The following is a 23403-nucleotide window of genomic DNA, read 5'->3' as shown; positions in this document are numbered from 1 at the left end:
TGATGAACTTCTCGTCCTGTAGAAATTGGTTGTGTGCTGCGTTGTTTCTTGACAAGCTATGTCCCACAAATGTTTGAATTTCCTTGCCTCATGTTCAGCTTTCCGCTGCAAGAGAATTGGTTAAATCCCCTTTTGTTTTGCTCCTATGTTGGTTCTAAGGTTCCTTGAAGTTGAACATTTGCTGAAAGTTATGTCACGGTGTGTTTGGAGGCACCCAACATACATCTATTTTTGCAAAATTTTTCTTACCTCATTTTTTCCAATCCGGATATTTGATTTCTTGCAAACGACATTTCTGCACTAGAATTGTTGAAAATTCTGAGAAAATCAGGTATTGCTTACCTTTTGACAGTTATTGTATGTGGTTGACATCTTGCCATTGGATTCTATGTGTAGTTTCTTTATTATATTCTTTGAGTTAGGCTAGTCTTCGGTTTCTGATGTAGGTTGCTTTTTGGGTCTTTCCCTCAGATTCCATCTTTTGTTGAAATGGCAAATGATATAAAGTTCACTGTAATCCTTGATTCGATCCCTTTATTTGCTATTGATAAATAATATAGCCTGAACTGTTTATTTGTGTTGTTTCTCTATATTTTGATTCTAACTACTATTTGCTCCAGTTTTCTTTAGTGATAGATGCCATCTATTTCCGTTAAATACACACCTTGCTGATTAAAGCTGGCCCTGCCAGTGGCTTAGATACTTTAAACATCTCCTGTAGATGCCATTATGGTTGCATAATAATTTCTCATTGGTATGGTATGGCTGAATAGACATACTATTTCCTAATTCGAATGGCATGGATAGCCAAACCAATAATATGAAGACATTGATATTTTGACATACATTCCTGTTGCCCACCACTTAGCTTCTATGCAATTGGTGAAAGCTGAACTAAGGAAAAAATACCAGAATCTGCCCTTTTATTGGGGTGGGATCCTGAACTAAATATAAAACTTCCTCTTTTAGGGTTCTTATTTTGTATAGTGCCATTTGGCAGGAATACAGGTGAGTTCATGATGTCTAGGTACAGAGAAGTGGCTGAGATTGTTCTCAGATATCTAGAGCACCGGGATCGACTTGTTCGACTCAGCATAACTTCTTTGCTTCCTCGAATTGCCCATTTCCTACGTGACCGTTTCGTAACAAACTATCTGACGGTTGGTTGTTTCTCCCAATTGTCTTTTGTTCAGTGAATTTAATTCGTGATGTTAAATCCAGTTGCTGACAAAATGGCTTCTTTTTGCAGATATGTATGAAACATATACTTCATGTTCTTAAAATACCGGCAGAGGCCGCTAGTGGGTTCATTGCTCTTGGGGAAATGGCTGGTGCATTGGACGGTGAACTCATTAATTATTTGCCGACAATAACGTCTCACTTGCGTGATGCAGTATGCGCTAGATCATTATTAATGTTAATTTTCTGTTGGCACCACTATATGTTCTGCTACTTCTGCGTAGAATAATACTTTTGAGACGTGCCTTGTTTTTTGTAGATTGCGCCTCGTAGAGGCCGACCCTCTATGGAGGCTTTGGCTTGCGTTGGAAATATTGCAAAAGCAATGGGGGCTTCTATGGAGCCTCACGTACGTAGTCTCTTGGATGCAATGTTTTCTGTAGGATTATCCTCTACCTTGGTGGAAGCCCTTGAGAACATCACTGCCAGGTCTTCCCAAAGATATTTTGCATTCACTTTTGTTCTTCTTTGTCTTTGTGAATCTGGGGTTTTTGACATTGAGAATGCTTTTGTTGTTGTAGCATCCCATCTCTGCTTCCAACCATTCAAGTACGTTTGCTTGAATGCATTTCAGGAGTTCTTTCTCGAAACCAACAAGTTCAGTCAAGGCCTTCTGCTGCCATTGCTCGTACTAGTAGCACAGCTGCTACTATGCAAGTCTCGGAGCTCAGTGGTTCTGCTCTTGTTCAACTAGCCTTACAAACTCTTGCCCGGTTTAATTTTAAGGTTGCTTCATCTTTTAATTGTCTGCTCTGCTTTTGGCTTTTTCCTGCCTTTTCATAATGGGGATGCTGCCATTTCAGGGTCATGATCTTCTTGAGTTTGCAAGAGAATCTGTTGTGGTCTATTTAGAAGATGAGGATGGCGGTACAAGAAAAGATGCTGCTTTGTGTTGCTGCAAATTAATGGCAAATTCCTTATCTGGCATATCCTCTGCCCAGTTTAGTTCCAGTAGGACAAGTCGTGCTGGTGGAAAGCGTCGCCGCCTTGTTGAAGAGGTTTGATTCTGTGCGAACTCCCCTTCAACCCTTGTTATATTCTCTTGCCAACTCAGTTCGATGTAATTGTATTTTTAGATACAAAAACCAACTAAAAGGTCCTACATTACCCTGTTGTGGATAGCCATGGGCTTTGATTCCTCTCAAGATTTTTTATTAGTAATTTTTGGTCTATGTTATTATAAGGGAACTGATACACTGTTCTTTTCTTTTTGAAACAGTCTTGAGCTTTTACAATGGTAGCATTATGCTTGAAAATATATGCCACCTAGATTTCTGGATATTGTTTTAGTTTGTGTCATTAATTATAGTTGAGTGAGATATATTTAGAATACTCCTACTACCGCTGCAATGTGACATGCTGATATCCTTCTCAACTAAATGCGGCGGTCTTGTTCCTTATATTTTTTGAGGCCTTGGTGTCTATGTTTTATTTTGGCTTCATTGCTTGAAGGGGACTGTGCCTGCATTTGATGCTCTGTTAGTCCCTTCTATCTGCTGCATTATTGTGATGCTATTTTTTTGTGCAGATTGTGGAAAAGCTTCTCATTGCAGCTGTTGCTGATGCTGATGTCACCGTCCGGCGATCTATATTTTCGTCTTTGCATGAGAGTGGTGGATTTGATGATTATCTGGCACAGGCTGATTGTTCGACTGCAGTTTTTGCTGCTTTAAATGATGAGGTGTTTTAGTTTCGAAATTTGGATGATAGAAATTTCTTATGGAATTTTGCATGTGGTGGCTGGGGTAACCCTGCAGTATTTGCTGCTTTAAATAATGAGGTATTTTAGTTATGAAATTGGGAAGATAGAAATTTCTTATGGAATTTTGCATGTGGTAGGTGGGGTAACCCTCCATGTCAAAAGGATTTAGAAATTTTTATTGTAGTTGGTCATGGAAATTTGCTGAATTGCTTGTGCTTTACTCTTTTTTCATGTTAGCCCGAGTAACCAGCAGAATCCCTATGAAAATGTTAGGCCTCCCCCATTGCACTTTTGCTTATTCAGAAATAAGCTGATACTTTACATGAGGTAGAAGTTCCATGTGCATCTGTTGTTTTTATGCTGCAGAAGTGATATGAATACGAATAGAAGTCAACTAAATACATGAATCAGTTAGGTACCAGATTAGAAAGATCGTATTGGAATTTATGGAGAGGATTATTGTTGGGGCATCTCCTGCCACCTTTTTAGTTTTAGGAAAGTTCTCTCATATTGGAGACAGTACCACTTTGTTGTTGAACCTTTACATTTTGACATTGTATTCGTCTTATTATTACTTTATGATGGGGTTGTTTAATTACATTAAGAAAGATATTGTGGTTTGTTCCTCTTTGTGACACTCTAGCAAGGCTAGGGGTAAGATCTCTCTTACACCTGAAATCAAGATGACAGAGGATCACTCTGCTAGCCATACTGCCACACTTCCACGTGTGTCTTCTAGGAATTTTAGCCTTTACGTGATGGAGTTCAATGAATTTATTGAGGCAGGAGAAGAATGAATTTTAGTTGTCTTAAAAAGTTGTGATATTTATATCATGTTTTAATTTACGCTGATTTTGTGATTGTTTTCTCTTGGAAAAGTATCTAATGAGAATCTATCTTGTGATACAGCCTTGTACATTTGTGACTTTTTTACTCTTTGATAGGATTTTGAAGTTCGGGAATTTGCAATTTCAGTGGCTGGAAGACTGTCTGAAAAAAATCCAGCATATGTTCTTCCAGCTCTTCGTCGCCATCTCATTCAATTATTAACTTATTTAAAACAAAGGTATTGTTGAACACTTGAGTTGCTTATCCTTCTTGGAAACTTTTGTTGCTCATATGCTGACTTCATGTCTTATTTGCTGTTTCCCTTCTTTCATGTTTTGTTCACTGTATGTTATTCATGTTTGTACTTCTGTTTGCAGTGCTGATAGCAAATGCAGAGAAGAAAGTGCAAAATTGTTGGGGTGCTTAATTCGGAATTGTGAGAGATTAATACTCCCATATATTGCTCCAATACACAAGGTTTCGTATCCAAATGATACCTTTGTTTGTTGAGTGATTTGCTTTTGCTTTTGTAACCTTTTTGATGTTTCAGGCCCTTATTGCAAAACTCAATGAGGGAACTGGGGTGAATGCTAATAATGGCATTATAAGTGGAGTTCTCGTTACTGTTGGAGATCTCGCCAGAGTGGTGGGTATTTCCTTGAAATTTTGTTCTATAATGCACTTTAATGTTCTGGCGGTTGCTTTATGGTCTAGTATGTTCTATATGAAGATGTTAGGTGAAAGGACGGATGTTCAGATAGTTATTTAGCTCAAGGCCTAGCAAAATTTGGACACATTTATCTTACAACCTCATTTCTAATGATGTTTTGGTTGTATTAATGGAGTGGACTTTTTGCATAAGGTGATACTTACTATTGTATCTTTGTGTGTCAACAAAGGAGCAGAAATCTTTGTTGAAGGCAGCAATATTTTTGCTTTACATTGGATTTATTCATTTTGTTATCTTACTATCTTTTAGATTTTAGGTTTATGCTAGTTGGTGTTTTGATGATCTTTAGGTGAGGTGAAGTTCTTTTTTTTTTTTATTTATGTGGGGGGTTGGGCACAGGAGTGGAGAACTAAAATAATTCCTTTTGAAATTGGATTCTGTAATTTGACAAGCCCAACTGGCTCAGCAATAAACTTCTTAATATGAAATAAATATTCCAATAACAGTTCGCTTTTCTCCACAATCTCTTCAAGGTGATGGCGTTTTTTTGACTTTCTTTCTAACCTCTGAAAATTAGGGGTCTACATCCCTATGTTAACAATGCTCACCTTTTTCTAATGATAAAGTTGTAGAAGTGCTTATATAATGAAGTTCACACTTATAATGTTTGCAGCAGGATTGCTGTTTTGGTTCTTCTTAGTGTTTGGCTTGGATCACTCTTGATGTATATTGTTTACTTGCTTGATGAAGTGAATGCTAACTTGTTCATGCATCTTGCTCTACATGTGTGCAGGGTGGCTTTGCAATGAGACAGTATATTCCAGAACTTATGCCCTTAATTGTCGATGCTTTATTAGATGGTGCTGCTGCCATGAAACGTGAAGTGGCTGTCACAACTCTTGGTCAAGTGGTACAAAGCACGGGGTATGACTTTGTTCCATTTCTTTATTTGTGATGATTTATAGCTTTGTGCTATTGAGTGTTTTGAGTGCTTAAAGTTACTTGTGACTGATCTTGAGCAATGAGTTGTATGGCTTATTTGGCTGAGGTTTCTCCAAAGCAATGCGGTTGCTGTCCTTTATTCCGCATTTAGTGGATTCACTATAAAAAACTCTAGTAATCTGGCTATGAGTCAGAAGTGAAACTGAACTAAGTATGAGATGTATTTTATGGCTCAAAAGGATATGCTGGCAAAAGAACTCTTGAAGAGGGAAGACATGGTTCTGTATTCAGATTTACTGAGTAAAAACTGTGGAGGTACCATCCCACAGAACTTTGTTCTGGGCTTCATGGGACGAGTTTGATCCTATTTGTCTAATCATGGTTTCATAAGCTGCTTCAACTCTCACCTTAATCTGGGTTTAGATCCCAGGCAGGAGGTGGAATTTTCAGATTCCTAGTTGCTGTCATGTGAAAAAGTACTTTTAGTATAATGAAAATAGGATGTCACATCATGAAAGACAATCTTTTTGTTGTAGAATAAGTAAAACGCAGTTTGAAAATTTCCCTTGATGGTGTAACTAGAGGTACTTGCTTGGTAGATACACGAAGCCAGTGCAAAAACAGCTGGTTTCAAAATAAATTACCATGCAAGACTTGGATCAAAGAGAGAGCGTGGGGGCTTTGAGAGGGGTGGGGTGGGGGGAGAGGAAGGGAGTTATGATGTTCTGAATATTGTAGTATGAGATGTTCAGCAGTGTTGGTTCCTTGCTAGTAAAAAGGTGACAGACTTAGTATTATGTTGTGTGGAAAAGCAACCATAGACATTGGTGGATGATGTGAGAGCCTGAAGTTTTTCAACTCCCTTGAACATGGTTTCTGACATTATTTTTATGATTTTGCAGTTATGTTATAACTCCATATAACGAGTATCCTCAATTGCTTGGTTTACTTTTGAAATTGCTTAATGGTGAGCTAGCTTGGTCTACCAGACGCGAAGTTTTGAAGGTATCTGGACTCAACTGACTAATAAAAAAATTTCTTCCTTTCTCTTGGCTTAGACTGTGCTTTGTCATTTCTAGGTTCTTGGCATAATGGGTGCCTTGGATCCCCACGTGCATAAAAGGAATCAACTGAGCTTACCAGGGTCCCATGGTGAAGTTGCCCGGCCAGCTGGTGAGCCTGGTCAGCATATTCGGTCAATGGATGAACTACCTATGGATCTTTGGCCATCTTTTGCAACATCAGAAGATTATTATTCCACTGTGAGAATTTAAATCTGGATCCATGTTCACCTATAGTAACTGGATTATGGATTAGATTGTTCCTCATTGTGCTTTCGTAACACCTATTTATTCAGGTTGCTATCAGTTCCCTCATGCGAATTTTTAGGGACCCTTCACTTTCTAGTTACCACCAAAAGGTGGTTGGATCTCTCATGTTCATATTTAAGGTTAGTAACGATGTTCATCTTATGAAAGCTTTGTTATACTGCTGATTTTGTTGATGTTGTTTGTGACAGCACCTTTTTACAGAAAGCCTCCTGTTTGTGTTGCACTGATGCTTTTCTTTATTGTGGGATAGCTGCTTACTCTGTAGAATGCATGGTAACATGTTTTCTTTGTTTTTGCGAGACAAGTCAATGGGTCTTGGCTGTGTTCCGTACTTGCCTAAGGTTAGTATATTTCTTGCATTAACATCCCTACTTTCATAGTGCTTCCCCTCTTACCTTGAAGACGTGACATACTGTTTTCGCTTTCTATTAATTCATAATAAGGTAGTTGCACGGTCATGTTAGGCTTTAGTTTGAGGTATCTAAACCCAGGATGTGTTTTAAAAGGCATCCACACAAGAAGAGGTGTAAAGCTACATTGCACCTTTATTTTGTAAGGCCAAATTATAGATGAAAAAACGAAGTTACCGGAGCAGCACTACAAAATAAAAACAATTATATTTTGTTTGTCTGCGAAATGAATATGAGGTTAAAATACTTGCTTCTATAGATGACTGGCAAACTACAGCCTACTTATATGATTCTATTAAGCAAAATCATGTGGAGTCATTGCTCTTTATCACTCATTTGACCAAATGAATTTTTTACCCTCTTTCATGGTTTTTTGTATCACCTGAAATGCCTTGTTCACTTTATATCTTTCCGTTGACTTTTTATTCATTTGTCCAGCCATCTTGTACTCACTTCCGTCAAGATAATCTGGATACAACCTGTTGAAATAGGTTGAGTGTAATTTTAACTAGATCTGTAGGGGTTCTGTTAGTAGAGATTCCCACAAGAAGCTCAAACCCCAAATTACCTGGCAGTAAAATGGTTTCTGCTTCGATCTGTGTGAATGTACTGAGTTATTTAGTGTAAGATCTTGTGTATTCTGCTCTTGTTTCCCCTTTCTATTTAGTTTTTCTGAATGAAATTGGTATTATCAGGTTCTGCCTGATCTCCTGCATACTGTTCGTACATGTGATGATGGTCTTAAGGAATATATTACCTGGAAACTTGGGACTCTGGTTTCTATTGTCCGGCAGGTACACATACTTTGCCTGTCACTTCTAATGTTGCATCGTCTTGAGATATTTAATATTCTTATTCTGCTTTTTCAGCATGTTCGCAAATATCTGCCGGAGTTGTTCTCTCTGATATCCGAGTTATGGTCATCCTTCAGTTTGCCTGCTACTAATCGACCAGTGCGTGGATCTCCGGTAAATCAGCTTCTCTGTACAACTATGGCGTGTTCATGGTTTAGACTAGACGGAAGATAGATACATATTTGATATGATGTTCGTGGCCTTTCAACTTTTAGATTCTCCATCTGCTCGAGCAACTCTGTTTAGCTCTCAATGATGAGTTTAGAACACACCTACCTTTTATCCTCCCATCCTGCATTCAAGTCTTAAGTGATGCTGAGAGGTTTAAAGACTACACTCACGTCATTGATATTCTACGTACTCTTGAAGTTTTTGGTGGTCAGTATCTTTAGCTTGGTTCTTGGTGTGCTCCACTGAAATCTATCTAAGATAAATTATGAAATTTTTGGACTGAATCTGTAGGGACCTTGGATGAGCATATGCATCTACTTCTTCCTGCGCTAATTCGAATTTTCAAAGTGGATGCTTCAGTAGAAGTGCGTCGTGCTGCTATCAGAACCCTTACTAGGTTGATTCCTCGTGTACAGGTTGAAGTTGGACCCATATACTCTTTTGCATTCTGTATCATTTACAATTATGGTTATATTATCCATGGTTTTTCTTTGTTCTTGCTGTGTCACCAGGTGACAGGCCACATATCCGCCCTTGTGCATCATTTGAAGCTTGTGTTGGACGGGTCTGATTTCCCTCTCATTATCTTATAAATGTGCAATATTTTACTCTTTGAATTCTTCAACCCTAAGAAGACAGATCGCGATCTTATATTTCACATGTTCCCGCTCTTACATCATCCTGCAAACATGGATTGGGACTTAACCCCTCACAAGAACATCAGCAGTTGACTAATTTTTGTAGGAAGGATTGTCAACCTAACTTCCTGTATTTTACTTCTTGCTGATCCTTTTGTGTACTGTCAAAGTGTGCATTACCTTTTCTCCATGATATTTTCCAACAATTTACAAGGGCCAATCAGGTTAACTTCTCTATGTGAGGAATGTTTAATGGCTCTTCAACTCCACCTGACCATGGGATTTTGGTACCAAAGTGATGTTGATAGATGGAAGTTTATTAATGTTTGTGTTAATAATATAGAAGCTGCAGGTTGTATAATCTGGTGATTGAATAGATGGACACTATGGCCAGAATGTCAGAGTGAGGAATCGTGAGTCTCACTCATAGTAGTCAATGGCGTGTTAAGGTGCGCGCCTGGGCCCCATTTCGGACTGCCCAGGCGCGCGCCAGGTGCACCATGGAGAAATCGGCCTGGGCAGCCTGGGTTTTGGCTGGGCTGCCCAGGCCCATGAGTTAAAACAATAAAATAGGTTAATTAACCCTAATTATAAAAGGAATTTTATCAAATTAAGAAGTTTGCATGCATGGGTAACTTTCATCTCTTCTTCCTCTTTCAATGCATTTTCTTCTCAATTCTTCTCTTTTTCTTTCTTCCATAGTATCTGCCACTGCTGTTCACTGGTATGACTTTTTTTCTAAATTTATGAAGTGTAAATTTTTGGTCTAACTATGCCGATTGAATCTTTGAAATTGATGTGATTTTATTAATCTTTGAGCGTTTTAGTTGTTCTGTTTGTGTTTTACAATATTTTATTGTATGTTTATGTCTATATTTATTGTAGATTGATAGCATACGTTGCCACTATTTATATTTATACATTAATCTAATAAAAATAATACTAACTATATAAATATACAGATTATTTCTTATATTTGCGCCATCCTTTGAAAAGGCGCGCGCCGCGCCGTGCGCCATGGCTCCAGGAGCCCTTGGCGCCATTGTGCGCCGTGCGCCACTGACTACTATGGTCTCACTTTTGCTTTCACCTGAAGCAAACAATGCTCACTGGCCTTGGTACTGGACAGGCTTTGTTTTACTGCTTAGTAGTAATTATGTTGGATTAGTATTATGCATTTCGTAAGAGTATAACATGCTAAAATGATGTACACTCACCCCTGCCTCGCATAAGGAAAGATAACATCTTGCGATCAGAATTTCATACTATGGAGTTCTGTACTTCAATTAAAGTGTGATGTTTATGATGTTCAGCGTAGCTAGGCGAAAACAAAAGCTATGTAAAACCGTCTGAACTTTCTTGCGTGTGTCTACTATCAGTTTATTTAGAATTTTCTTATCAGAGCCTATTCTATAGTGGAGATTTTCCTTGCACAGCGCGTGCCAAAATCATGCCTGCATCTGAGACAGCTAAGTCTATCCTTTGGGGTGTATTGTTATAGAGAAAGTGGTTCGGATGTCCTTTTTCCATAAGCTCGTTGGGGCCTGGTGAAAAATACATGTGTTGCAATTTGATGAGAAGAAAATATCTACAGCCATTGTGGAAAATATTGATGGTGATAGTTTGTTTTAGATTTTGCTTCTGCATTGCTCAATGTAGGTATCCAATTTGCAGGAAAAATGATGAGCTTAGGAAGGATGCTCTAGATGCACTTTGTTGTCTAGCTCATTCTCTTGGGGAAGACTTCACTATTTTCATCCCATCCATCCATAAGCTTTTGTTGAAACATCGTTTGCGGGTACTGCTGGTGTCATTACATATACATCACTTTTACTCGTGTTACCTTCTTGATTGTTACGAACTTATACATACTTATTTTCCTTGACCAGCATAAGGATTTCGAAGAAATTCAAGGCCGCTTACAGAGAAGGGAGCCATTAATCCTAGGAAATACTGCTTCTCAAAAGCAAAATCGCCGACTTCCTGGGGAGGTTATTAGTGACCCTTTAAGTGACACAGAGGATCATGAGAGAATTGATCCCCACAAGCCTCATCAGGTATTTGATTCTTTTGCTCTGAGCATTAGATTCTCAGTGGAAATTGATACTCCGGTTGACAAATATGGTTCTCGAAATGTTCTTCGCGTGTATGTTTCTCTCTTTTCTTGAATGGTGGTGGAGAGGGTAAAATGTTTATATTTAGTTGATAAATTTATCTTATGTAGAAAATACAGTCTCTTCTTTATTTAAAAATTTTGATGGAGTAGAATGGGGTAAGCCTTTCCTGGCCTCCCAATTTTTTTGGAAGGGACTGAGGGAGCAAACTGTGATTCCCAGCAATTCATAAATTTGGTGAATTGTCGTAGTGAATGCTTAGGAATAGTTATTTCAGTTTAATAAGGCGATTTTGTGGCAAGAGCTTATTTTCTAGAATGTATTCTGTTACTATTAGCTCTTTGAGCTAATTACATAATCACATTTTTATCGCAGAAAAATGGCAGGTCTTGGCACTGCTACTCATAGTTGTAAATCGGGCGCCATGGCGTGCCTGGCTGAAAGGCTGGGCTGGCTTTTTATAAAACTTAAAAGAGAATAAAGCTGAAGAAAGAAAACCCTAATTTGCTCCTGTTCTATTTTTGTGTTTGTTTTCTTGAAATTGTAGTAGTTTGCTGATTACTTTATTATGATATAATTATTGTTATTGATTTCATAACTCAATTTTCTTGCTACAGTATAAACCAATTTGCTAAATAAATCAATTTGTGATTTCATTGCTAATTTTTTATTGTAATTTGATTTTTTCTTGAAACGTTTGTTCAGAAAACCAAAAACCTAGTCTGAACATGCTGATTTGGTAAAGATACTAATGGTATAAAACTATGAATTATTTATGCAAATATGCGCTGCGCTTCAAAGGGCACGCGCTGTGCCGTGTGCATGGCTCCAGAGCACCTTTGCGCCCTGATGTGCCATGCTCCTTTAACAACTATGCTGCTATAATTCAATTATGTAAATAAGCAAATCGTTGGCCTTACTTCCTGCGGTTATGCCCCCAAAGCAATCTGATGATACTATAGACTTTAAAGATCGTCTTGAAATTGTAGCACTGCTGCTTTAGATTTCAAAGTAGAACTTACGAATTCTTCTGGTGGATGCTGTTCAAATTAATTAGTGTGGTTCTCAGTACTTCTCAGTACTGCATTAGTCGAATTTAGGCAGTGAGTGTGTTCCTTGTCTCTTTTTCAATTTGGTTGATGTTAAAAGAAGAGTTAAATTGGTTTATTGTAAAAATCATTTGACAGGGAATTTCTTTTTGTACTTTCATTTTGGATGGAAGAAAATCTGTTAAACGGGATTCCTTATACAATCTGCAGGTCAATGAAGCTCGATTACGTGCTGCTGGGGAGGCTTCTCAACGCAGTACGAAAGAGGACTGGGCGGAGTGGATGAGGCATTTTAGCATTGAACTACTGAAGGAATCACCTTCACCAGCTCTGAGAACATGTGCGAAGCTTGCCCAGCTGCAGGTAATTCTCATTACTTCCTACTTTTTCCTGTTGTATTGGAGCTTCTCCAAGCATAACTGTCTGTCCCTTTAGCTGAAAACTAAAAGATAGGAATAACTTTCCTTGATCAGGATTTTCATGCCTTTTGTTTTTGCAGCCTTTCGTTGGAAGGGAGTTGTTTGCAGCTGGTTTTGTTAGCTGCTGGACACAACTGAATGAGCTTTGCCAACGGCAGCTAGTTCGGAGTTTAGAAATGGCATTTTCATCTCCAAATATACCTCCGGAAATTCTTGCTACACTTTTGAACTTGGTATTATATTGCACTTTTTGAATAGAAATGAATTCTGTCCAGTTTCATTTGCTTCCTCAGCATTCCTGAAATGGCTACTCTTTAATCAGTTACTTGTGGTTGTGAAGTTAATTCCTAAACTGGTATGCACTCGAGTGGTTCAATTAAATCTTGAGTTTGGAGGGTTCAGAAGGTGTAAATCTAAATGCTGCACTGCTTTTGCATGTAGAGTTCTGCTTATTTTAAACTTCCAACTGTTGCTGGAGAAAAGATCACAGGAGAACAATCAACTTCTTTTCATATGTCAGATGTATCTGCTCACTATATAAAGAAGTAAAAATTGATGGTCGTGGCATTTTACTGAAGTGGACATTTGAGACATAGAATTGACTGGGCTGCGAACATGAATTTTTTTTTGTATTCATTATTGTGTTTTTGGGAACCAAACTTGGGAATAACTAACTGGTGGGAGATGCAGAAATCTCATTCGTTTTTGGTGCATTATGTATTTTTCTTGAATATTTCTATGCAGCTGAATTCTGCAAAACAGCTTCTGGAATGATTGATATTTTTTCCCCCAGGCTGAGTTTATGGAACACGATGAGAGGCCCCTTCCCATTGATATCCGTCTACTTGGTGCTCTTGCCGAAAAGGTGGGACTTTTTCGACAGCAATCGCGTGAAATCTCGATATAAGTTACACTGATGTGTTTGATCTTGCGTATAAATCTTTTCTTCCTCAAATCTGGTGTTTCAGTGTCGTGCATTTGCAAAGGCTCTGCACTACAAGGAGATGGAATTCGAAGGTGCTCGGTCAAATAGGATGGATGGAAACCCTGTTGCTGTAGTTGAAGCTCTTATTCATATAAATAATCAATTGCACCAACATGAGGTCATTATTTTAATTTCATATAGAGTTTTATATGCATTGTTTTTCTTTTTCAGAGTTGTTCATGTTGTCTAATGAGTTATATTTTTGTGTTTAGGCGGCAGTTGGGATATTGACATATGCTCAACAACATTTGGCTGTCCAACTTAAGGAGTCATGGTATGATTCATCCTTCTTGACTCCCTAATATTATGCGGACGATTTTGCTTTTGGTCCTTAGTCTAGCTGTGTATTAACTTTTTAATCTAAGGATCTGGTAGTTAGTCTGATTTAGCATGGTTTGAAGATTTGGATGTCTGCTTAGTTTTCATATTTAGTCCTTCAAGTGAACTTGCTTCTTTGAAGGTATGAGAAACTTCAGCGATGGGATGATGCTCTCAAAGCTTACACTGTCAAAGCCTCTCAAGCATCAAGCCCACATCTTGTTCTGGATGCAACTCTTGGTACGTATTTCTATACTAATACGAGCACATGGTGGATAAAATTATTTGAATTTCAATGATATTGAGTATGAGCAGTTTTACTTTCCACAGTTGCAGATGAGAAGGTAAGCGTGTCTTGAAAATTGTAGTTCCCTTTATTTGACATTCATTAAGTGAAGAATTTTTTGATTGATGTTTGTTGAATGATTTATCTTCTTGAACCAGCTAAGATGCAAATCCTTCTATATGACAATGAATGCCTTTTAAACTGTGATATGCTTGTTTCCGTTTGATTGTGTGGATACTTCTTCTTTGCCATACGTCTTCTATTTTTGAGGTATTCTCTCCCCTTCTCATAGCTCATTGATATAGATGTTGTGCTATCATGAAGCCGGTTGATGATAAACTTTCCATTAGTGGGTGAATATACTGGGATTGCCTGAACTTGTCTGACTGAGCTAGAGCCTAGTTCCTCTATATTCACTCTTTATCCAGACTCGGTTTAGGCTCTGATCTATCCAGACTATTCACATCTACAAGCAAATATTAATTTTTGAACTTTTGTTCTTTAATGACGATATTTTTATCTGTGTAAGGGCGGATGAGATGCCTTGCTGCACTTGCTCGGTGGGAAGAGCTCAATAATCTCTGCAAGGAGTATTGGACACCTGCGGAGCCCGCTGCTCGACTGGAAATGGCACCAATGGTTTGTTTTTGGCTTGAAATGATTTTCTATCTCCCGTCATGCCACCATCTGATCTATTTGATGTTCGACATTTAATGTTACTTGAATGGAGATAGATCCGCTTCATTGTTCGAACTACCTTAACCATTATATCAATTCAAATATGTGCACCTCTATTTCAGTACCATCAGTCATGTACATATCTGTAAATCCCAACACTAAATATTTGGTATTCAATGTGTGCTTAAATTAATACCAATTCCTGTCCTTTTCTCAGATAAGTTATGAAAAACCAGTTAAACCTTGTTTCCATTTTCGTGATTGCACGCTTATATTCTTGAAATTTGTGCCACCACTGCTATTGATAAAAATGTTTGTCGGAATAACTTTAATATTTCATTGTGCCTTGTTGCTTTACAAAGTATGTGGTCTTATAGGCTGCTAGTGCTGCCTGGAACATGGGTGAGTGGGATCAGATGGCAGAATATGTTTCTCGATTGGATGACGGAGATGAAACCAAACTTCGAGTCTTGGGTAATACTGCCGCTACAGGAGATGGGAGCAGCAATGGGACCTTTTTTAGGGCTGTTTTATTAGTTCGTAGAGGAAAGGTATCCCTCAATTTTGTTATATCCATTTGCTTTCTTAAAGTCCTTATCTAAAATGTCTCACTGTTCTTTTAAAAATATTAGTATGATGAAGCACGTGAATATGTTGAAAGAGCAAGGAAGTGTTTGGCTACAGAAGTGGCTGCTTTGGTCAGTTCTCTTCATCTTTACTTCTTGTTGAGCAACAAATGAAAGTAAATAAGCTTTATTCATTTGGGAACATTCGGCATATAGTATCTGTTTGACATTTTTTATTCACAAATTATTTGGACTAGCTGTATGACTGATAAAGTTGGTGTTTCACAGCCATTTTGTGGGCTTAAGATACTTGGTGGTTCATTCAGTACTTCTCTCAAGTTACTTCTGAAAGCTGGAATGTAATCATTGCAGAACTGCCAGATTCAGAAATTATTTTAAGTCTGCGTCTATCCGCTACTTACCAACCTGTCGTTTATCACCTGTCCTCGTGTAGTCTATCCTTCCTGTGTTCTATATCACTTGCTGCCTTTTCTTGTTCTTACACCAAATAAAAAAATATGATGATTCTTATCTTTCCCAAATTACTGCTTTTTCATAAACATGTGAAATCCTTGTTCAATGTATTAACAAAGTAGATCAAGGAGATCTTCTTTCAATTATCTCTACGTGACTGAACCTTGGAGGTAGTGTTATATCACACTTTTTGGACATTTTACCACCATCGCCTACCCATTCTCCCACAGAGCATGTCTGTCCATTGGTGCTTGACCATTTAGATATCTAAATCACTTCCACAGTAGGTTTATATACCATCATGTCCGAGACTTGAGAACACCAGATCTTGCATTCGTTTCTTCTGCAGTGGCTACTCCTTTGCTTGGGTTCACCACCCAGCCACTGGGGTTGTTGAGTTTAGAGATGGGTGGCGTTATGTTGCTTATTGGACCTGGTGGTGGTAATGGTAATTAATGGAGTCTGTTTGCTGTAATTTTGATGGCTCTTTTGTCTGTATCAAGGATATGGAGGTGACATTGTGCAAGCAGCTTTCCAGCTGTAGTGGTGATTTTGGAGGTTATTGTGGTGACATGTTGCTTAAATTGTGATGTATGTTTGGGAGGGTCCTCCCTGCAGGGTCTGGTGGTGCTTTATGCCTGTCAAAATAACTAATAATGTTGGCTAGATACCTGCAATTCGGAGCAGCACAACTTTGTTTTCCCCCTAATTGAATTTCAAATTGGATCGCCTGACCTGATTGGGGCAGAACTGTATGGTAATGTAATAAATAAGGATCACCTGAAAAAGTGACCTTAGTCGGTGTCAGATCTTCAATATCGAGGAGGTTGCATCCATTGGATTACTTGTCGTTTACTATCAGATCTTCATTTATGCCTGTCAAAATAGCTAAATTAAGTTGGCTAGATGCTGCAATAAGGAGTAGCTCAACTTTGTTTGCTCCCTAATTAAATTTCAAAATTGGATTAGCCACCTGATTGAGGTAAAACTGTATGGTAATGTATTAATAAAGATCACCTGAAAAAGTGTCCTTAGTCAGTGTCCGATCTTCAATATTGAGGAAGTTGCATCAATTGGATCACTTTTCGTTTAGTATTTGACTGTTCATTGAATTTAAAGTAATTAGAAGCGTCTTTTGATGAGAATGCAGCATACGATAGGGGTACACAACTTGATGATATCGTACCACGATCATAAATTCTTGCCACAACAGTGCTGTGATTTTACTATGTGATTCTAAATATGCGGTTCCAATATATTTGGATATTTATAAAAAGGCAACTAGAATTTCTTAAATGAAACATTTTGCATGCTCCTTAAGGGAATGCAGTGATGCAGTGCTTCTTAGAGGTCTCTCTTCATAATTGCTTTTTTCCTGTCTAAATGTTACATGACCCCTGAGAGATCCAAGGTCAAATGCATTCTGAAGAATAGACAATAAGTGGTGTAGCCTATTATCAAGTGGCCTTAGCATTTACTAAATATTTGCACTTCATCGTAATATTTATTGGGCAAAATAAAGTTCAACTTTTTTTGAAAATTGGCCCCTAATTCTTTTATTGAGTTAATGTCCATATGAAACCCCTTTCATTGTACTTGTTTATGTCCACAGGTTTAACTTTTATTTTATGTTTTGACATATCAATTCTTCTTACGATGGCCTCTTTCTCTTGATTGTGTTCATTATTTGGATTTGCTTAATTGCTAGAATTGTATGCCTCTGATTTTCTTGTTTCTAGATAATCCCGTCTCAGTCAAATGTCTTAAGTGCCTCTGAAATTGTATCTATCCCCATTCACCAGGTTCTTGAAAGTTATGAACGTGCATACAGCAATATGGTTCGCATTCAGCAGCTTTCAGAATTAGAGGAGGTATATTAAACTGAACCTTGGCTGAAATACATTAATTGTTTAAACATTATGCTCATATGATTCTAATGAGAAATGATGCCTTTCCAAAATAGGTCATTGATTATTGTACCCTTCCTGTTGGAAACCCTGTTGCTGAGGGACGAAGGCTTCTCATACGCAACATGTGGAATGAGCGTATAAAAGGTGCAAAACGTAATGTTGAGGTAAAATCTTGATGAGCTATCTTTTCCTCTCATTTGATTCTGTAGGGATCTTCGAGATTTTGGAAAACGAAGAAATATAGCAATAGCAAACAAATGTTATTCTTTAGAGTATTTCTTCCAAGTTAATTTGCTAGCATCTAAACAGCTATATTCTATACAAATCCTGCTGTTGTCTACTCGCCTTATTGATGGAAATAATCCTGAAGAATCTTAGTAAATTCTTTGAGTAGTGTATCACTAGTTTCCTGCTCTGCAGATTAACATCATCAATTGAGTGTATTTTAATTCTTTGAGTAGGGTGCTGTATTATATGCTTTGTTGTTTTATATCTGTTGGTATACTGCATCATTCCGCATGTTATGGGCTAGGAATTTCAAAGTAGTCTATGGGATAGAATTGCAAATCAGATATTAAACAATGATGAATCCCTCATCTGTGATGTGTTACTGCTTTTGTTAAAATGATTTTGCCAAATTTTGGATTATTTTTCTCTTTTTTGTTTGCCCCGAAAGAACTTTCCTTGTCTTCCCATCTCTATTTACTTTTCAAGTCTAGCTTTGACTTCCAAAATAAGGTGGAATAAGGGGAGCCATATTTCTACACAATGATCCAGCATTTTGGCCAAGTGTTGTGTGGCAGGATGTATTCAAAATGAAATAGTTCATTGAAGAGCCAATAGATGGTTGGTGAAGGCTCAATATATTTGTTATTATTTTATCAAAGGTTGAATGCTCCTCACTAAGTGGTGAGAAGGTACCAGGAGGATGGAGATATTCAAGCTAAATTCAAGTGCAATAATAAACAATTATATTTTATAAAAAATTATTTTTCTTCTTATTTCCATTTTATAATGGTGTAGCTAGATAATAAATCCTAAGGATGGAGATATTGAGCTTCGTTCAAGTACCGTGGTAAACAATTTTATGGAACCCTCACACACCAGATACTTTCTGCAAATTTGCACAAACGTGCCCACAGTCCTGCAAGTGTTGATTGGTGTAGTCATTTTAGAAAGTACATTTACTTTCAAGTGTGTGACCAATATGTACGCCTAGTTAAAAGTCAATTAAGGTTCCTGATATTTCGAGCTTCCTGTTATGGTATTCATATGCTTGTGAACAGTGTTTTGTTTGGCACAGCTTCATCTTCCATATAACTCATTTCCCAAGATAATTAATTGTTAAACATCGCAGCAGAGAGCACACGTGTGTTAATTTTTTCCCCCTTATTTTGGAGGTACTCACTTCACAAGTTCACATGTGGTTTTTGATTATGCACTTGCACCTCCAATAATGGTTTTTTTCCGTTCTACCTCAGTTTTGTACTAACTCTCAAATTCACAGGTTTGGCAAGCACTTTTGTCTGTCAGGTCACTTGTTCTGCCACCTATAGAAGATGCAGAGACTTGGATAAAGTTTGCCTCTCTTTGCCGTAAAAGTGGCAGAATTAGTCAGGCCAGATCAACTTTAACTAAACTCTTACAGGTTTGTGGTACATTTATATATGTAGCATATATATGCTATGCTATCACCCTAGATCTATATATGTCAATATGCTTTTCTTTGTGGCACTTGTAGTTTGATCCTGAAACAACTCCTGATACTGTACGGTATCATGGGGATCCTCAAGTAATTCTAGCATATCTGAAATATCAATGGTCACTTGGAGAGGATCATAGGCGCAAGGAGGCCTTTGCTAGACTGAAGGTGTGCTATAAACTATCTTAAGCATCAATGTTTCGGTGCTTTGCTGATGATATGTATGTATTATGCATTCTGTACCCACAATCTCTGTGTTCTAGGATTTGGCTATGGACCTCTCAAGAACACCTGTTCTTCAACAAACCACGCAGTCTGGCATGACGGGCTCCTCCAATATGCCTCTCGTTGCCCGTGTTTATCTCAAATTAGGAACTTGGCAGTGGGCACTTTCCCCTGGTTTGGATGATGACTCTATACAAGGCATTGACCAAAACTCTCTCTGTCTACACACGTGTGTTTGCGCTCTCACATGTGCATGCCTGTACATGTTTTATGTGTTATGTAACTCTATTGCCATCTACAACTCTTTGAGGATCAACTTAGCTCTACTAAATCCAATTTTTTGATTGTTGTTTGTGATTCCAGAAATTCTTGCTGCATTTCGAAATGCGACTCACTATGCAACAAAGTGGGCAAAAGCTTGGCATAAATGGGCACTTTTTAACACAGCAGTTATGTCTCATTACACTTTGCGAAGTTATCCTAGTATTGCTGCACAGTTTGTTGTTGCTGCAGTTACTGGGTATTTTCACTCCATAGCTTGTGCAGCACATGCCAAAGGGGTGGACGATAGTTTACAGGTAACAACACTATCCAGTGATAATTCTTGTTCTTTATAGGCATTAGGGTGCTTTTCCTAAAGCTTTTGCATCATATAATATGGTGTACCCAAATGAAATATTCCGAAGCATAGTTTCAGCTCCTTTCGCTCTACCGGACCAATTATATGCTATGCAGTATTTTGAGATGCCTTCTGCATCCTTATCTTTGATGTTTAGTTGGTTGGAATTTTACCGTCATTCAGTTAATGCTTTTATAGGCTCTCCCTCTCAAAAAAGAGAAAAAAAAACAGTTTTTGTATTTTTAAGTCTCTGTTTCTAGATGTAATGATCTCTTATTTGTGATGATTTATAGATTACTCTGGTTAAGTTGTTGCATATGAAGAACATTCTTATTTGTTGTTGTGCAGGATATCCTTCGTCTCCTTACTTTGTGGTTCAACCATGGAGCTACATCAGAAGTACAGATGGCATTACAGAAAGGCTTTTCACTTGTAAATATAAACACATGGTTGGTTGTTTTGCCTCAGATAATTGCTAGGATACATTCCAATAACCATGCAGTTAGAGAACTGATTCAGTCACTACTAGTGCGAATTGGCCAGAGTCATCCACAGGTTTGTTTCTAAATCCTGGTATGTGATGCTATTTTGATGATCCTCTTTGACATGTTTCTTAAAATTTATTTACTTGTTATGCTAGCAGTGGATCCTGATTTTCAGGTTGTGTGGATTACTTGTATATTCTTCCAAATTGTTGGCTTGATCTTTATTCATGGATTCATGGAGCATGAACTATTAAATTTAGGGGCAGTTTCTGTGTCATCTTCTCTAAAATAATTTAATTTTCATCATGGCATTGGTTGTGCATGTGTTGAGGAAAAGAATAATGTCTAAGTTTTAATACGAAACAAAATTTGGCTTAATGACCTAGAAATTCTGTGATTCTGGATATATCATAGTTCGCCGTCAATGCTATCTTTCAGCAAATAAAGCACCTAGGAAAAGCTGATTGTTAATACCCTCTCACAAAAATCTGTGGAGCCATAGTTATAAATTGAGCCAGCACTAGCTGGCCTGGGCCGCTGGCTTTTTACTAAAAACAAAAAGGAAAAAGAAAAACAACAAATCTGAAAGAGAACCCCCTAATTTGCTCCAGTTTCTCTCTCCAAAAGTAATAATTTTCTTCCACCTCTTTAGGTAATGCTTCTGTCTTTCTTCTCTGATGCTACTGCCTTCTCTTTCTCTATTCTCTTCTTTCTTTGACCGATCTTTTCCTCTCTGTGAAAGGCTACTGTTCTACCTCTTATTCGTCCTTTTTCTGTATTTTTTTCCTTGAGACTTTGGTAAATTGTTCTTTACTTTATTATGATGTAATTTCTTCCTCTTTTGTTTTTGAACATACAGCAAAAAGCTTGTCTTCGTTACTTACGCAGCTATAGTAACTAATATTCCCAAAAACATGTTATATATTGTTATTATTTAATTTAGTAACTCAATTTTCTTGGTTGGTACAATATAAAATAATCCACTAAATAAATATATTTCCTGCTAAGTTCTGATTATATTTTGCTTTTCTCCTGATTTTGGTAAAATTAGTTGTTAAATGCGCATGGTGTGCCATGGCGCAAAAGGTGCTCTAGAGTCTAGAGCCATGGCGCATGTTGCGGTGCACGCCTTTTTCATGCATGTTCTAGATTTGTAAAATTAACTTGTATATTTATGCCATTAGTAATTTATGAAAGTCAGCAGATTTAACATCAGTTGTATATATGTATCTACTTATGTAGGTCTGTCTGTATGTATGTATCTCTGTATCTGCATGTCTGTGTGCGTCGGTTCGATTTTGAGGAAGCCCCCTTGGTGCCGGAAGAATTAGGAATCTGCTAATCTAAATAGCAGGTCGAGGAAAAATAAGGACTACAGATTTCCTGGGCGTACACCACTGTTTTTCCTATTCCAACAATATTGAAAAGAAATGGGAAAAAGTGGATTGCAGAGTTTCAAAGTTCCCGTTGGATTATTCTAGTTGCTGCCTACTTGGAACTGTGTCAAATTTCGCCTTCTTATCTTTATCTCATTGTGCACTCTAAACATATCTTTAAGGACAACTACATTTGACATTCCTTCATGCCGTTTACCTCAAGGATGTGCCTTTTAGAATAAGCATGTTATGGCCACGGTATATGACTCAATGGAGGTTTCCCTGTAATGCATGCAAATCACTGGGAGAGTGCATTGATCGATGATGTTCATTGCATAATAATTCAGATTGTGAAGAAAAAAAGAAATGACAGCTCAGTTATGTTTTGGTTATCCTTTTCAGTGCATTGATATTTGCACTGGATAGTTTGTTGATATTACGAGTTTGATGAGGAGCTTCCTTCTCATATTTTAATAAGTGTTTTTCTTTAAGTAGGCATTATTCAAATAACCTTCGAAGTGAGTGGGGCTCTCATGGAATTTGAAATGTTAATTCTACTTGCACTTAGCTGAACCTGAACGCTCTCTCTTTGGAGGCCCTTTAAGTGTTTTGCAGCTTGCTGTTCATACCTGCCGATTAATTGTTATATGAATCACTAATACAATGGTAGTATGCAGGCTCTTATGTACCCTCTTCTTGTGGCATGTAAATCCATTAGCAATTTACGGAAACAGGCAGCTCAAGAGGTGGTTGATAAAGTTCGACAGCACAGTGGTGTGCTAGTGGATGAGGTGAATGAGTTCCTTTATGATAATTTATTGGTGTTATTCTCTTCATGCATCTGACCTTTATGCTTGAATTAAAAGGCCCAACTTGTATCTACGGAGTTGATCCGAGTTGCAATACTTTGGCATGAAATGTGGCATGAGGCGTTAGAAGAGGCAAGCCGCTTATATTTTGGTGAACATAACATTGAGGGGATGCTGAATGTCTTAGAGCCATTGCACGAAATGCTTGAGGAAGGGGCAATGAGGAACAATACCACTATAAAAGAGAAAGCCTTTATTCAGGTACTCCATATTTTAACATACCTGCCAATGTCAAATTGTTTAAATCTGTATGATGATAGGTTGGAACATCTGTGCTGCATTGTTTGTTTTGCTTGTAGTGTTCACTTCTGTTTTTAATGCAATCATGCACATTAGTTGGCGAATTAATGTGCTCCTGAGACTAATCAAAATGGTTAATCTTTAGGCCATTAATTCCTATCATAACTTGTGGGTTCTGATTCTATGTTACTAAATGAACATGAATTTGATTTCTAGGCATACCGTCACGAACTCTTGGAGGCCTATGAATGCTGCATGAAATACAGAAGAACTGGAAAAGATGCAGAATTAACTCAGGTATCA

The 23403-nt window shown here is 37.8% G+C and overlaps 1 protein-coding gene across 3 annotated transcripts in view; it reads left to right on the top strand.

Annotated features, from left to right (window-relative positions):
• Window positions 1-23403, top strand: part of LOC105169347 (serine/threonine-protein kinase TOR) — a 33984-nt gene that overhangs the window by 5162 nt on the left and 5419 nt on the right. For all 3 annotated transcript variants that reach the window (XM_011089732.2, XM_020696121.1, XM_011089730.2), the window contains 40 exons: window positions 1001-1160; window positions 1250-1393; window positions 1499-1668; window positions 1761-1965; window positions 2043-2237; window positions 2768-2920; window positions 3886-4007; window positions 4147-4246; window positions 4320-4415; window positions 5233-5363; window positions 6284-6386; window positions 6461-6643; window positions 6739-6831; window positions 7018-7053; window positions 7818-7916; window positions 7992-8090; window positions 8192-8354; window positions 8439-8563; window positions 8660-8712; window positions 10460-10583; window positions 10675-10842; window positions 12159-12311; window positions 12448-12600; window positions 13161-13232; window positions 13336-13470; window positions 13565-13626; window positions 13813-13910; window positions 14486-14595; window positions 15012-15185; window positions 15267-15332; window positions 17477-17545; window positions 17638-17748; window positions 19092-19232; window positions 19326-19454; window positions 19550-19709; window positions 19875-20089; window positions 20479-20685; window positions 22669-22782; window positions 22858-23061; window positions 23317-23397. In XM_011089732.2, coding sequence (XP_011088034.1) covers window positions 1001-1160; window positions 1250-1393; window positions 1499-1668; window positions 1761-1965; window positions 2043-2237; window positions 2768-2920; window positions 3886-4007; window positions 4147-4246; window positions 4320-4415; window positions 5233-5363; window positions 6284-6386; window positions 6461-6643; window positions 6739-6831; window positions 7018-7053; window positions 7818-7916; window positions 7992-8090; window positions 8192-8354; window positions 8439-8563; window positions 8660-8712; window positions 10460-10583; window positions 10675-10842; window positions 12159-12311; window positions 12448-12600; window positions 13161-13232; window positions 13336-13470; window positions 13565-13626; window positions 13813-13910; window positions 14486-14595; window positions 15012-15185; window positions 15267-15332; window positions 17477-17545; window positions 17638-17748; window positions 19092-19232; window positions 19326-19454; window positions 19550-19709; window positions 19875-20089; window positions 20479-20685; window positions 22669-22782; window positions 22858-23061; window positions 23317-23397 — 5176 coding nt within the window. The remainder of the gene's footprint in view (window positions 1-1000; window positions 1161-1249; window positions 1394-1498; window positions 1669-1760; window positions 1966-2042; window positions 2238-2767; window positions 2921-3885; window positions 4008-4146; window positions 4247-4319; window positions 4416-5232; window positions 5364-6283; window positions 6387-6460; window positions 6644-6738; window positions 6832-7017; window positions 7054-7817; window positions 7917-7991; window positions 8091-8191; window positions 8355-8438; window positions 8564-8659; window positions 8713-10459; window positions 10584-10674; window positions 10843-12158; window positions 12312-12447; window positions 12601-13160; window positions 13233-13335; window positions 13471-13564; window positions 13627-13812; window positions 13911-14485; window positions 14596-15011; window positions 15186-15266; window positions 15333-17476; window positions 17546-17637; window positions 17749-19091; window positions 19233-19325; window positions 19455-19549; window positions 19710-19874; window positions 20090-20478; window positions 20686-22668; window positions 22783-22857; window positions 23062-23316; window positions 23398-23403) is intronic.

Source organism: Sesamum indicum, linkage group LG8 (genome assembly GCF_000512975.1).
Source record: "Sesamum indicum cultivar Zhongzhi No. 13 linkage group LG8, S_indicum_v1.0, whole genome shotgun sequence".
Classification (NCBI taxonomy): Eukaryota; Viridiplantae; Streptophyta; class Magnoliopsida; order Lamiales; family Pedaliaceae; genus Sesamum; species Sesamum indicum.
Note: the sequence above shows the minus strand (reverse complement) of the source record. Positions and strands in the feature narration are given on the sequence as shown.